This window comes from Schistosoma haematobium, chromosome ZW, assembly GCF_000699445.3.
Source record: "Schistosoma haematobium chromosome ZW, whole genome shotgun sequence".
Classification (NCBI taxonomy): domain Eukaryota; kingdom Metazoa; phylum Platyhelminthes; class Trematoda; order Strigeidida; family Schistosomatidae; genus Schistosoma; species Schistosoma haematobium.
In genome coordinates, this window is record NC_067195.1 from 27,235,498 (window position 1) to 27,251,504 (window position 16,007).

General features: G+C 38.5%; 1 protein-coding gene across 1 annotated transcript; it reads left to right on the forward strand.

The window, feature by feature from the left end:
- Positions 1 to 340: 340 nt before the first annotated feature.
- ARL14EP (ARL14 effector protein) lies at positions 341 to 15,715 on the forward strand. Its single transcript, XM_051210877.1, has 3 exons — positions 341 to 7,769; positions 12,552 to 12,720; positions 15,017 to 15,715. Exons 1-3 carry the CDS (start codon positions 7,459 to 7,461, stop codon positions 15,032 to 15,034), a joined length of 498 nt encoding a protein of 165 aa, XP_051070894.1. The 5' UTR covers positions 341 to 7,458; the 3' UTR covers positions 15,035 to 15,715.
- The last annotated feature ends 292 nt before the right edge of the window (positions 15,716 to 16,007 follow it).

Consider the following 16,007-nt stretch of genomic DNA (forward strand, 5'->3'; position numbering starts at 1 on the left):
TATTGCTGATGGTATCCGGCCAATGGATGTTGAGTATCTTGCGTAGACAGCTATTTATAAATACTTGTACTTTCTTGATTGTGGTTGTTGTAGTTCTCCAAGTTTCAGCTCCATACAGTAGAATTGCCTTGACGTTCGTATTGAAGATTCTCACTTTGATATTGGTTGAAAGTTGTTTTGAGTTCCATATGTTCTTCAATTGTAGGAATGCGGCCCTTGCTTTGCCAATCCTCGCCTTTACGTCTGCATCTGAACCTCCATGTCTATCGACGATGCTTCCCAGATATGTGAAGGATTCTACATCTTCCAGAGTTTCGCCATCAAGGGTGATTGGATTGCTGTTCTCCGCTTTGAATTTGAGGACCTTGGTTTTCCCTTTGTGTATGCTGAGGCCTACTGATGCAGAGACTGCTGCTACATGCCGCCGCCTTTTCCATCTCTCTTGCTTTCGCTACCCACCAGTGTTCGCGATCATTGCGTAGGCTTCTTGTCAGCCTGCGCTTAAGCTGACTCTGCTCTTCATCATGTTGAGAGCCAGATGGAATTAGTTTTCGAGCATCTACCAGTGCGGTAGATGCTGCTGAGATCCAGTGTTTCTTCCTAACCTTATGGTTCACTTTACTAGAAAATATCACTGCTGTTTCCACAGCTTTTCGGATATCATTCCAAGATGCCTCGGGGTGGGTATCACATACATGGCTGCCTAACTGTTTTTCTAGTTGTTCCTGAAATATATTCTTAGCTTGACTATCATTAAGCAGGATCATAAGAGGTTTCCTTGCAGTGTCTTTCCTACGTCCAGTAAGATGCAGACAGATATGCGCCCGCACTAGAGCTTGATCTGAATCCAGGCATGTGCTCTAAAATAAGTGACAGTCTTCTATGGAACCCCTCCATCGGTGGCTGATAGCGATGTGATGTATTGAGGTCCAACGTTGTGACGAATTAGGGGGTTGCCGTGTCAAAAAAGATGTTTTTCCTAATGCTTAAAGTTAGTATTTGCAAGGAACAAGCGGTTATCTGAGCATAGCTGCAACGGACGGTCGCCATTATCTGTTCTTTGAGCCACGACACCATAAGATCCGCCCAGGTGTCTTTCCCTTTCGCTTAGTTTACCTACTTGAGCATTAAAGTCCCCAGCCACTATTACTACATCAAGACGCCTAGGTTTTCGGAGAAGGTCGGTAAGCTTTCTGTAAGATTCGTCTTTTACATCATCTGAGCTACAGTCAGTGGGAGAGTAGGCAGAGACGATGAAGAGGCAACGACGTGTGTCCCTATCTTTCCGAGTCCTTACTGTTCCGTTTAGTCGGACAGCGCACAAACAGCTGTCTACTGAGATCCAGACTAAGAGAGCTAGTTCTGCCCTAGGACTCAATGCTATACCTACGACGGCGATGCCACGGGAAGCAGCATTAGGGCTTCCAGGTACACGAAGTGTGGATCGAGTTGGTTCTTTATTTTGATATGGTGAGGTCAAATGAATGGCGCCACTTGGATCCTGTATGCGCGTTTCAGAGTCGCAGCACATGTCGGTGGCGCGAGATTCTAAAATCCTAGTTAAGGAAGCCTGTTGTCCTATTTGGCATAGTGTTCGGACGTTAAAAGCTCCTACATGTAGTTTAGAGTGTGGTTTCAGGAGACCAGGAGTAACGTCCCGCGTACTCGAATCGTTTGCAGTAGAGGCGCGGGATGATAAGGGAACGTATGAAGGGTTAGTAGTGGAGATAACAGAGTTATTAGGAGGCGTAGGAAGTATTTGATTCTGATCAACATGGTCTCGTGTGCTTTACGGGTGTGAGGGCTGATGTCACTTCCCGGCTGCCCACACAGTGAAAGGGTATTTCTTGAGGAACCTGAAAACGAAGTTGGATTAATGTTGGCCTTAACGACCTGGGAGCGTGACCGCAGAGCCCAAGGGACAACTGCTTGAGGCCGGTCGCGCACGGCCTTTTTGTGAGAGGTTTACGACGTGTTAGCTCCGTTCTTCAAGAGGGCCTCACCGCCGGAGACGGGAATCCGTGAGGTAAGGTGAGGTGTGACATTTTTAGAGTCGACTTTTTCTAACCCTTCTTTCCTTGCGAGAAAACAGCATCGCTGCAGATGCTGGTTGCCTGAGGGAAGCACCTTACTGCTGTCACACCCCTCTACAACCAGCAGTACGACTTCGCCCTCAGACCTCGAGTTGCTTCTTTTAGTCTTACCGTTCTCCAATCGACCTGTCTTGCATGGTAGAACCTAAACGAACACATGTTCCAACCAATATAGCTCGGTTGGGCCATCACGATAGGGAAGCCCTATCACCACGTCAAGGTAGCAGCTACGGTCGTGAAGAATAGTCATGACTATTCTTTACCAGTAAACCAAGCTGTTTTCTGGATTTTTTTACACAAAATTGTGAATTAACTTATAAAATTAATGCTTATGGGGGAGATTAAGAGCCTTGATCATGGATTCCTTTTGCTTTGTCTCATAGTACTTGTTGGTCTTTGTTTATAAAAATTGGTATGTTTTTATAAAGTTAATGTAGTGTTCATAGTGTTCTCAATTGTACATATGACGCTAAAAGCACATAATCTTTTTTCGCTACTAAATAGGAACACTCCACGAAGACTGTTACAACTGAAGTTCTGAATTTATTCGGCCATATGTTGCCAGCAATTTTTCCTTTTAAGCTGGTTGGTGTAATGCAAGAGTTAATTAAAACTGCAACTGATTCTGGCACTGAATTAGCTGCTCATCAATATCTTATAGTGTGTCTAATATTTGTTCACGCTGTAATACTGCAAGTAATCATTATTTTACTCAAAATATTAATCTCATATCATTTATCTAATGTCTTTCCACATCCTAATGTACTGATTCACTGAACTATTGAGGTCATTGCTTCCTTAAAGTGTGTTGGGGTTTCTTTATTGAAGACATGAGAGAAATGATTGTGTCATTTATTCTTCACTATCATTTAAAATGATTGTTTGTTAACTTCATTGATTAATACATATCAGTTTGAGTCAATACGACTTTTTTATATTTCAAGTACATTATCACATGCTATTACTATTTTATTTATATTTCTTTTGTTCCTATTCACTCATAAACATATCTTCTTCCTTGAAAACAGGAGTTGTTTGAATGACTTTCGTTTTTAGTGATTTATGTGTTGAGCAACTTACATTTTTCTCAACTTAGTTTTTCAATATACCATAAGTAATGTTACAATCAAGCGAATGCTAACGTTTATTTTGGGATTAGGTAACAGATTATGTTGGTTTTTACGTTGTTTGACTAAGACAGATGTTCATTATGCTGTGTTTTAGTTGTAGATTGTTCAGAATCTAATGTAATTTCCGTAATCCTTAGAAGTTATGCGTCATGTGTTATTTTAATTATATGAACTGAAAAGCTGAATATGACTCCGGTTTTGTCTTAGTAAATCATGGATTTAGTTAAGTTAAGTTCTGTTTGCAACATAATAATGTATTCTTTGTTGTCCATGTTTTGATAATTAACCTTCAGATGTTTGAGATAATTGATATTCAAGATGTTTGGTTTCTCTTCATATACCAATTAATATAATTTCTCGATCCGAAGAAAACATCTTAGGTTTTTGTAGGTTAATAAAGTAATGAACACAACTACGAATATGAATATCAATAAAAAGACCACTTTTGCTCGCTCTCGTTACCTACCTAAATGTCCATCGTAAGTACCTAATTACAAATTCATTTCACAACTCCTTATTCCTCTCTTCCGTTTTATCTTCATTCCGTGTTTACTTTTATTTTCCAACATGTCCTATCTACTCGAACTCAATTCACTAACTGGTTAGAAGTCGACTGCTACTACCGAATACGGATCCTTAACCAGTCTTTCTGAAGCTACGTGAATCACTCAAACTAACTCCTTCAACGTCCGCACACTAATGTAGATCAGACAATAGTTAAGGTTGGCTATGTCTTCGAAGCGTCTCAATATCTATGTTTGTTGTCTATCCGATACCTGTAGTTAAGACCAGCAGCGTTCCGCGAATTCACTCTCCATATGTTGGTTCGACAGGCTTATTTCACATGCATTTATCTGGGGACTAAGAGGTATCTTCATCCGGTTTGGCTGGCGTTGGTGTCTCATTAAGCACCATAGCAAAGGCAGCACTAATCGATTGGACCTCTCCAAATGGTCGATTATCTGCCGTTAGATCCAAAAGCTCTATCAAAATGCGAAGAGACCGGTGTGAGAAACTGTCTGTTCGTTATCGCAGCCTACATCCCGACAGATCACAACCTGGAATCAACCAAAGATGAGCCCTACCACCAGTTAAGCAATCTCCGAGGAGCGTGTTCGGTAGATACTGAGGTGTTAGCCGGAGATGTAAGTGCACAGGTGGCGGTTCTAGACGCAGAAGAGTCGTTTGGATAGCCAAGGCCGAATCGTTGGTCGCAAGTCAGATAACGGTGACCTACACCTGTAGCTATATGCAGACCACAACCTGTCTATGGCCACTACTAACTTTCGGGACAGTCATTGCTAATGCGCTACCTGGAGTCCCCCCTCTGCATCTCAGCATTGGACTCAGTTTGATGACATCGCGATCAGCTACCGCAGGCGTGGTCGTGTAAAAGACTGCCGCTCCTATTGGAGCACCTACCTGGAATCCAATCATGCCCTCGTTTGCGAAAATCTTACGTTCTATTGGCCAAGTTCATCAAATGGATTGTTGTAAACAAGCCGGCTTCAGCTTCCGTTCCAGTCAAATATCGAACTGAGCTATGTGCAAGGCTAGTTATCAACTTACGAAAATTTATAGATGAGCACTGGCTGTATTCGCATGACGCAACAAAAAGTGGTGATTAAAGTTGTTCGAGGTTTAAATAGGCTCCTTATAACTCCTTGAGGCGAATCGGTCTACTCCCACTAACCACGAGTTTGAGATGGGACCTTACATGAAGAAATCGTGCTAATTTTGCGTAAGGATCGAGAAGCCTGGTGGTTGGAGCGTGCTATCTAGTCGAAAGAAGCGTTTGCATCTGATAACTACCGGAAGCTCTTCCAACTCGTCCGAACCACTGGCAGCAAGAAATGCTGTGTGAGGGAAATAACATATGAAGCTGATAGGGTGCCAATCAATATCACCCACCAGTGTCTTAGGAGATGGACTTAGTTCTTCAAGGAGCAGTTCAGGTCGTCTGCTGCTTTGGCGGAATCGGTCAGACCGTCTTGTCCTCCATTGCCAACGACGACTGATTCTCCTAACGATTCAGAAGTTTTCATGGAACTCCAGCATTATTATTATTGATGGCTTTATTCAATATCATATTTTGGTACAATATAGAATTCTCAGCATCCGAATAACATTGTCATAAAACCCAGAAGATTTACTTTCAGGCCTTTTTAAGGACGGTCGAGAACCTCTAGTCATGAAACTGACTAGATTGTTTCGAAGTGTTTGGGAATTAGAATGTTTCGATATCCTGGAATTAAGCGACAGTTCCCTAACTTTAGAATGGCTCACGTCATCTGCGCAACAACTATTGGACGGTAAGTCTACTTCCAATCGGGTCCAAATTATCGACATATTATTCAGAACCCTCGAATGATTGATTCGAGAGGAACAGGTTAGTTTTGTTCTGGTTGAGGATGTGTTGATCATATGTTCATGCTCCGCTAAATGTCAGATCACCGTCGTACTTATTGAAGGCGAAGCATCGTTTTTTCCCCGATATCAGGGTCGCCTTTTATTCATTGAACAGCACTGTCCTCTGTTATTGTTTGTCGAAAAAGGGTGTGCTTGTGAAGCTCATTAACATATTGAAGACACTGTGTAGAATCACCTCAGTCAGTGTGAAAGCATGCAACTACCTCTCCACCTAACTCCATCCGAGTAGTTGGGTTAGTCAGAGTTGCCCGATCTCATTATTCATGTCCAACTCTGCCTAAAGTCACATTCTGAAAACAGCTCTGATAGAAGTATGTAGTGGTGATGCGTATCTGTTACCTGAAGAAAGACTCTTCCACGTTGAGTATGCGGATGATGTAGTCTTACTGTGCGAGGATATCTATGCCATGCGATCCGCACTTGGTTGGAAGTGTCCGTAGGTATGGTACGTGCTCTGCACCTAAGTGCAAAACACATCTACGGGACTGACAGGAGCCTGTACCTGCACTCACTCTTGGGAGTGGGCGGTTAGATGTAGTCGAGAAGTCCGTGAATTCGGGTAGCTGTTTAAGTTCAGGTGATGATACTAATTTACGTATAGTGAAATACAGAGTGGCTTATCTCAAACTGGGGCATCTCTGGTGCCTTCGCGATGTTGGTCTTGTTGTAAAAGGTCGAGTTTACAACGCGTTCTGCTGTATGGTTGTGAAACCTGGCTTCCGAGTTGAGGATCTTAAGTGATTATCGTTGTCTCTAAAGATTTCTGACATTCAGTGGCAACACCATGCTAGGAACACAGAAGTTCGGGGATGTGTGTTCGATTGTAGTGACAACAATCCGATTGGTGTCACCATCTTGAAACAGCGACTTTAGTGGCCTGGATATGCATTACGAATGTCGTCCCATGTCGTGCATCATTTGCCAACGCTGAGACTTGTTGGGGAAAGCGGAGGTGTGGTCGGTGTATGACATGGTGTCGCAGTATGAAGTAATACTCTACAGGACTATCGTGCTTTTCCAAACCGATACCGTTGACGAAGCTGCTTAACAATTGTTTCGTCGTAATTTGGGACTTCTGACCATGTACACCATTAACTGAAGCTAGGAGTCATCGGCCATCAGGATTCATCTCCTTCTCTCAAACCTTCTGAAATTGGATGTTTAAAAGTCTGAAATCAAGATTAATCGTACACTTATAATTTTTAATAAAACATATCTTCAAAATAGTTGACTATGCAAAACAACCATCTTTTAGTAACAATAAATCTTCTGTGAATGAAACTTTGAGGTACACTAACGTTAGTACCTTTAGAACCAATAAATGTTTTTGCTCCCAGTCGAATACGATTAATCCCGCTTTCTTAACCTCTATGTACTGTAAATGACCAACGTTTATTTAATTAAAGTTTCAGTTCGTGGTTTAACTTCACTCCAAGATTTCGTACACTCGGTACACTTCAATTCATTCCACTAAAGACTCAGCAATAGGATTATTCATAATTAAACAAAAATATTTTGCACTAAGAGAAGCATCAGGTTATTTGGATTGAATATTGCCCACCTAACAAGTAAAGCTGGTTCATTTTTCTTATCAGATTTCACGTGAATATGTTTATGTGAATCCGTAGTCGGAGCCTTTAGCTGATCCTGCTTTCATATTGTCACCAAGATATTAGAATAAAGGTTTCTTCTATTTCGAAACTTAATCTAGTCAAGTACTAGTTGTAAGTTAGCCATATGTATCTTTTTTATTTTCAGAATCTGTTAGGAACTTTAATTTGTGTTTGTTTCACTTTTTAAGGACTATGGCATCTAGTGAGGAATATCCTTCGCCATCAGGGAATCTACCACTTCAGTTGTCGGCTAAACGGATTTCCAAAGCTCGTAAATCTTGTTCCGGAGATCACCAAAATTGCAGTCCGGTTAGAAAAAATCATATTGACGACCCGAACAGCATTATCGTCACTCCTTCCATTGATAGTCGAGAACTTGATCGTCTAAAATTCACTAACCCAGGTAGACAGATGGAAGAACTAGAAGTCGGTTGGTCCGAAGCAAATATGACACGGAGTGTTCGCAGACAAATGACCGTTAAATCTGGTCACAAATCATCAGAGTAAATTAATGTCTTATGATAGTCAATTTCCATTGTAATTCTGAGCCACTAACAGTTTTATTTTTTTAGCTTCAGGATGTGTTGTTGTATACATTTGATTGGCATAAACGTTTTATAAATTTAAAACAATTAGTCCCTTTGATAAATTTCGATAATGCAATGAGAAGACGTAGTTTATCAGAATTATGTGATATACTTGCGCAATACATTTCGAACAATCTGTTCACACATAAATTTTTTTAAACATTCTACACTTGTGTTTGTATGATTACCCCATAACAAGAATGAGGGAAATTATATTATTCATTTGAAGACCATTTAAGTCATCCAATATCCTTCAATATCTGGATACTTTATTATTGGACAATCGTCTTCTGGTTATTGTACAACACTTTAAAATACAATATTTTTGGTTTTCTTCGTTCATCATGAATCAATTCATTGTTTTCGAATTATGCTCTTTGAAAATATCGCTTTATAAACCCAAGTGTTTTGAATTTTGCATTTCTGGAAATCTAGTTGTATGTACTATGAGTCGGCTACTGTTTAATCAAATGAATGTCAATGCAATGACTAGGTAGATAATCTACCGAATCTTCACGTATAGTCGTTGTAATTAGACGGGTCTGGGATCCGTTGTTTGTTGAACTATTTCGTCCTCATATTTCATCAGTTGGTTGCTAACTCGTTCTTTTCTTATTGACCGATGTGATTGCAACTGTCCGAGAAAACTGTATTGGTCATTCTGGCATTTGTTCGCGCTCAATATTAACTGTTGTTAGTGGTTTTATCTCCGTAAATTATTGTTGGGTTCACTCGGATAATGCACACAAGATCGATTGGAGTCAGACTGTCTTATCTCCAGATTTTTCAGAATATTACTTACGTGTATTTTACAAAATTTAAATCCAAGGAAGTGTTCAGCACAAACCAACATTCCACTGGCCGACCTTTTCTCCGACATTTTATCCAAATGTCATACCTCCACAACTATTGCGAAAAGGATTTCGACCACTCTTCGTTTCACTGTATTCACACTGACTTCCACCGTATCCTCCAGAAGTCATGTTTCCCTGTTCACCTTGTCCAAGTTCACCGAAACCGCCCTGTGCAGTTTAATTTATGCCTCTACATTTCCGTTTCTTGAATGCACTATATCCGCCTTGATTAATTTAACCTCCGTTTACAGAACCACTATAACCTCATGCAGGACCCAAAATACCATTATGACTAACACAGGCCACTGGTTACAAAAATGGACGGCCGATCATTTCTCGTTAATCATATTCGAGAGGTGCGTTTCCACTTGTTCCATCTTTGGAACGAGGTCCTCGATCACGAACTTTGAGGATGTGCCCACTATTCATGACCAGAATGTTACTACTTATCATATACGTAATGCCATGTTTTGACCTGTTTGCGCCAAGCATTCCTTGGGTCAAGCTTTTTAGAATAGCCAGCTCCGGCTAGCTACAGAATAAGCCTGACTCTCGCGAATCAATATGTGGAAGTCGATCATATTTTTGTCCTCGTTCATATCCCTTTGTGAGTACTCATTTCGTCTTACACAGCATGAAATTCTCTCGCTATCTATTATGCATTTGCTCGCAAAGTTTGAGATTCATTCTATCTTATACTTGCTAAAAACTTTTATCATATTATATCAAATGATCTGCAGGTCACATTTAACAATCAGCATCCGTTCAACGTATTTCCTTTCGGAAATATTCAGCCTGGTACTATTCGAAGACCACATTTTAAAAATAATTTCCCTACGTTTTACAACCATCATCTCCCAAGATTAAAAAAACTCAGTAGGAGCATCGATCGTTTTGCGGCAAAATGCTCTAATTTCTGTGATCAACTATTTTGTTTGTTTCTCGAATTGTCTCGTTTCATGGTAGATGGCCAGATTTGCTCTTCAACGGCTGTGCAAACTTAAGTTTTGATGGGACGACACAGTTTGTAGAGAAGGACATAAACATGGACGAAGTGGATAGCGGAAGCAATACATCTACAACGTATTGCTCTAACAAGGTCGTTAAACGCAACAAGCTATTCTACAATCGAACTTCGAATGTTCAGTGATGCTTCAAGGGATAACTGTGGAGCAGTAGGATCTTTATCGCTGACTGGTGAGCGAGAAGATCGAGCTTACCGACCAGTGTTTGCTGAAGCCAGATCAGCACTTATCAAAGTGATAAACGAACCATGTCTTGCTTTGGCAGAGGGAGTTTGCTGGTAAAGATCTCAAAATTAGTCTGTAAATAAATGACCATCACTGTATCCAGGATGGCGTACTAGACCCTTACTTATGGTGCTTTATAATATAAATAATTTTTTTAAGGAGATTTCCAATAATTCTGTTAATAGATTATTGTGCATGCAATTAGAGCATTTTCATTTGTCGCTGTAATAATGCTTTTTCAACAAAGACATATCAACATAGTATTTATTGGACATGTGAATAGTAGAGAGTTCACTATTGCTGAGCATCTGGTGCACAAATGGTGTGGTATTGACAAATATGCTGTCAGTAAGTTGGAGAAAAGGCTTCTGAGATGCATAAAAGCTCTTCTAAGTATGTTTGGATAAATCAAAGCATAAACACAAACGTGTTATCACTTGATACAAGCAGCTACAACGCCGTGGACCCCGGACCATGAGAAACTTATTAATAAGACGGGCTCAACTACAATTACGTTTGCGCCAACCCCGGTTGGTACGGTAACAATATGTTTGACAGGAGGCCGAACGTGGTGTTATATTAATGTGTGTAGGTGATAGAAGTGAAGTATATAAATGGCATCACTAATTCTGATTATACTCTCTTAGAAGCTTTAAATAAAATGGAGCCTTCATTAGTACCATTCCACTTTTGAGCATAGACTCAAATGTAACAACCACCGGTATGAACCAGTGATCAAATGTTCCAAAAATCATAACACGAGTAAACAGGTAGCGATCAGCAGAAGGTATGCCAACAAATATTCAATACTTCAAATATAGTTTGACTGGTTTTTTGTTTCACTAGTACCATCAAATATATGTTGATTCCAACTTTATAAAATTGGAAATGTCATTTTAAAATAGAAGTGTGACTAAGGCTGAAAGAAAAATTTATCTGCAAACGAGGAGACACTAGAAAAATTGGGAGGAAGAACAAGTGCCACCAACAGACTGGAAAGAAGGATATCTCATCAAGATACCAAAAAGACGAGATCTGAGCAAAAGTGAGAACTACAGAGGCATCACACTACTATCGGTACCAGGAAACGTTCTCAACAGTGCCGCTGGACCAGATGAAAGATTCAGTAGACACCCGACTTCCAGATCAACAGACCGGATTCCGTAGGGATCGGTCGTGCACAGACCAAATCGCGACACTAACGATCATCGTTGAGCAATCAATTGAATGGAACTCGTCACTATACATCAACTTCCTTAACTATGAGAAGCTATTTGACAGCATGGATAGGAGAACCTTATGGACTCTTTTTTGACACTATGGTGTAGCTGAGATTTTCAAGGTCGTACGGAATTCTTGCGATGGACTACACTGCAAAGTCTTGGATGGTTGGTTGCTAACAGACATATACTAAGTAAAGACCGGTGTCAGACAGAGTTGCTTACCCTCGCGTTTCCTCTTTCTCCTGGTGGTCGACTGGATTATGAAGACCTACACATCTGAGGGAAGCACGCAATTCAATGGACAGTTCAAAACCAATTAGACGATTTGGTCTTCGCAGATGACCTAACCCTCCTATTCCATACACACGAACTAGTGTAGAAGCAGCCTCTGCATCAGTAGGCCTCAGTATACACAAGGGAAGAAGTAAGGTCCTCAAATACAACAAGGAGAACACCAACCCAATCACATTTGATGGAGAAACTCTGGAAGATGTGGAATCTTTCACGTACCTGGGAAGCATCATTGATGAACAAGGAGGATCCGATGCAGACGTGAAGACAAGGATTGGCAAAGCAAGAACAGCATTCCTACAGCTGAAGAACATATGGAACTCAAAACAACTGTCAACCAATATCAAAGTCAGAATCCTCAATACGAACGTCAAGACAGTTCTACCGTACGGAGCTGGAACTTGTAGAACTACCACAAACATAATCAAAAATGTACAAGTATTTATAAACAATTGTTTATGCAAGACACTCAATGTGCATTGGTTGGATACCATCAACAACAGTCTTCTGTGGGAGAGAACAAACCAACTTCCAGCTGAAGAGGAAATTAAGCAAAGACGTTAGAAGTGGATAGAACATACATTGAGGAAACCAAACTGCATCACGAGGCAAGCTCTAACTTGGAATCCTGAATGGAAACGGAAAAGAGGAATACCAAAGAACACACTAAGTCGGGAAACGGAAGCAGATATGATAAAGATGAATAACAATTGGAAAGGGTTGTCGAGGACAGAGTTGGATGGAGAATGCTGATGGGCTGCCTATGCTTCTTCATGAGGTCAGCTGAATAGGAAGTCAGGAAGCCGATTTTTTTGAAGAATACATTTACCTTAATTTTACTGATCATTTTATTAGTACTCACTACTCTATGGTCCTGCTGCTCTAGTTATAAAACAGACAGTGGCTATTATTGTGATAAATGGGATGAGATGCGAGCGAGATGAAAGTACATTTTTCGGGTTCTTTTTCTGACCTGAGGTAGGTTATTCTAGCTTGGCTATGAATGCATTTTTTATCACTAGTAAGAAATATTTCCCCTGGTCTATTTGTTAACTTCCTGTTTTCATCTACTATTAACAGTCGGTTGCATCCGTTATACGATTCTCGTGGCCGCCTTTTAGGAACTTTAGAATATAGTTGTGATTGTCTAAAATCTGAATGTCCTGGGTGCCATTTGCCATGTCGTAGGTGCCATTCTACGTTTTGTGGAGCATCATGTCGAATTTATCGAACTTATCGTGTTAATGAAGTAAGTTCCTAATCGTTTCATATTAACGTTTTCTTCATCCATTGAAAGGTTATGTTATTCAAGTTATTACAATTTTTAATACTTTTTTCTATTAAATTGTATTGGAGATAAGTCTGATGTTCGTGGATTTATCTTCGTCCACAGTTCGTTTGCTATCGGCAGTTTGATAGTTGACGTACTCGGAGCTTAGCCATTTGGCTACAGACGTGGAACCCACCTCAGCTACTATAGATCTTATCACAAAAAAATATCCCAATACCTTACAGAAATTTGTATTCGAAAGGGGAATTGCAGGAACTTGTATTTGATTACTGAGTTCCATTAATAAAATTTATCTTTATGTAAATATCATTTAGTTAATACAACTGTTAGTGACATTAATGGTTTAAAATACAGTGCAGTCGTGATCGGAATTTCTTTAATTGAGTTGTAAAGTAGATAAAACGTATCTTAAAGAAGCAGAGAAAACTGGGTTGCACGCTTCTTTGTGGGATTTAGGCTACCCTTATAAGTAACTTTCAAAAGAAGTCCTTTAACAGCAGATGAATATCTTCCCATCGCCTGGTTTATCAACATATATTTCAATCGTATCACTGGTTTTATTGTGTAATAAAATCGACTGATAATAAATAAGCCTTGCTTAAAACTAACAACGTTTATCTTGTGGTAGTTTATTGATATACTGGATGACAGTTTTGAAAGTGAAAAGTCATTGTATTGACTACTGAACTCAATTTTGAAAATAATTTCTGTTCACATGTGTTTTTTCACACCCGATGATGTTTTGATTGTTGGGATTTAAAGTGTGAGCTATTTTCTGTTGTTTATAACTTGATATTTCTGTTTGACCTGAAATTTCAAATTAACGTATCTTCATTTCACTGTGCATTAATTGTCCAAATACTCTAATATTCACAATCATTTTGTTATGAAAGTATTGAGTTAGTTACTAGTTGTGAAATTCAGAGGATACTGTAAGTTCATGTCGTGATAGTACTAATCGCAATTCTAATTTGGGTATATTCAGTTGGAAGTGTTTAAGAAGGATGATAAGCATTTCTTAAATCTAGATTTAAACCATAAGCAAAATATGTTTTGACTTATTGTGTTGAACTGATAACATTATCATTAAATTGAATCTAGTTCATGCAAATTTTCCTACTTGGAGGCTATTGTTTATGGTCCTGTAGTGACCTGGTCTTTTTGGACTTCATCATTGTTACTGACTTCTCTTTCTCTTTAGCTGGAAAAACTAGCAAATAGCTGTTACGTTGAGACAGTAACTTGATAAATTTACATGTCTGTACTTACCTATATTTTTAATAAAAGTAAAGGAATATTAAACAACTAAATCTTGGTCTCTAATTCTATTAGTTACTTTGTATTTGTTTGAACAGCTATTTCTCAACTCTTTTATCCATGTACGTTTTAGGTGTTTATACAAATATTTGTTTATCTGTCTAACAAACTATCTGCTTATATTAATATATCAGATTATACTTTTTTTATCCATTCAATATTATTGCATTGGATTGGACGATTGACCGATTGATTATTTGGATTAATAATATTCTGAATATAATAATACTCTTGTCGTCATTGTGTTTATACCACTGTGGTTATTTTTTAAATTGGAAATGCAACTAGAAATCCGAAGTAATTGAATACAAAAAGCACGCCCCATATATTTGTGGCAATGAGTAGATTTTTTCCATGTTAAAGATTACTCCAAAAATCCTAGCATTGCTTTTCAAAGCTGAATGCTACAGTTAAGTACCTTTGTATTCAATCCTAATTTGACATATATATACATATCACATCGAATGTTTGAGACAAAATGAGTAGATTACTCCCTCATGGTTGTTCAACTGAAAATAATTAATGATTAGAATCACCATGTGTACTCCCTTTCGTGCTCGTTAAACTGAAACATAATTTTTTACATTTTTTTGTTGAAAATTACTAACTTTCAATAATAACGATGGACTACTGATGTACTGACATTTCGCAAAATATAAAAGCTCACTCATGAGACTCACTAAAAATTAACAGTTGTTAGAAAACCGTGTTCATATTATCGGAGAACTCTTGCTTCAAAGTTAGCCATCCCTTACCAAATGATTTAAATCGCAGTATGAAGAAATACCTTGTATTGTATTTGACATCTGGTATTTCCCTTCATTTGGAAAATCGGTAAGACTATAAACCCATTTAATTCAACAGCAGTCTTTTGCTTGTTGAATCGAGTTAAACATAATTTTAAGTTATCTTGTTTACTTTCTCGTCTTTATTTTAGGTTAAACTGTTTATCTGACTTCATGAGTTCAATCGTTTGTCGATATCCACCACTACAGTTTCTAACCATCATTTTTTCCAAATAAATTATTATTATTATTATTCAATGAGAGTCTTATATTTCTTCGTTTACTTAAAATATCGATTATCTCAGAAAAAACGCGTGTGTTTTCCGAATATGGCATGAACATTTTAATTGTCTTCGCTCAAGCATACTGCCATTTCTTTATCATGATTATTATTCATACCCTTCATTAAAGTTATAATGAAAAGTGTTTTGCAGGACATAGTTCTCAGTGTGGACTGTTCATCTTATAACTGGTAACAAATATTGATTGGAGGAATGTTTGATAACTGAAAGTACCACTAAATTATTTACATTCTTTCTTCCAAAATTAATAGTTATTTTGTATGTTTCGTACGTTTAATGCAGTCTTTTGAACTGGTTTCGATTGTTTAACGTTCACTGGATAAAAGTCGATTTTTCGAACTACTTTATGTCGTCATGTAAGCTGTTTATCTTGCTTAATAATATCATATTCAAAGGAAATTGAAAATTTTTTCTCAGTGCTCGAAATTTAAGAAGAATTTTGAAAAAGAACTTAATATAATTATGTGCGTTGTTAATTATGTTGTTCAGATTTCGACTTGAAAAGTTCATGAAATCATCACCAACCTATACGACTGTATATATACATAAATATATATATATATATATATATATATACTTCACTGTCGCAAATTTAGTTGACTTTCAGTGTTGAGTCGAATCTCTATATGAAATCGAAATTCACACTTTTGCCGCCTTTATACGTTTTAGAGCTAGTACAGTTAAGAATTTATGAAATCTATCCTCACCGTATATCCTGTCTATAGGTCTTCCGATTTCTGATCATAACTAAAAACACATAATCCAGATTATTACCACGGTAATGATAATACTGAGTTTGTTACAAATATCCTGAATTCAAATTCTTCCAAGAAACAGTCAG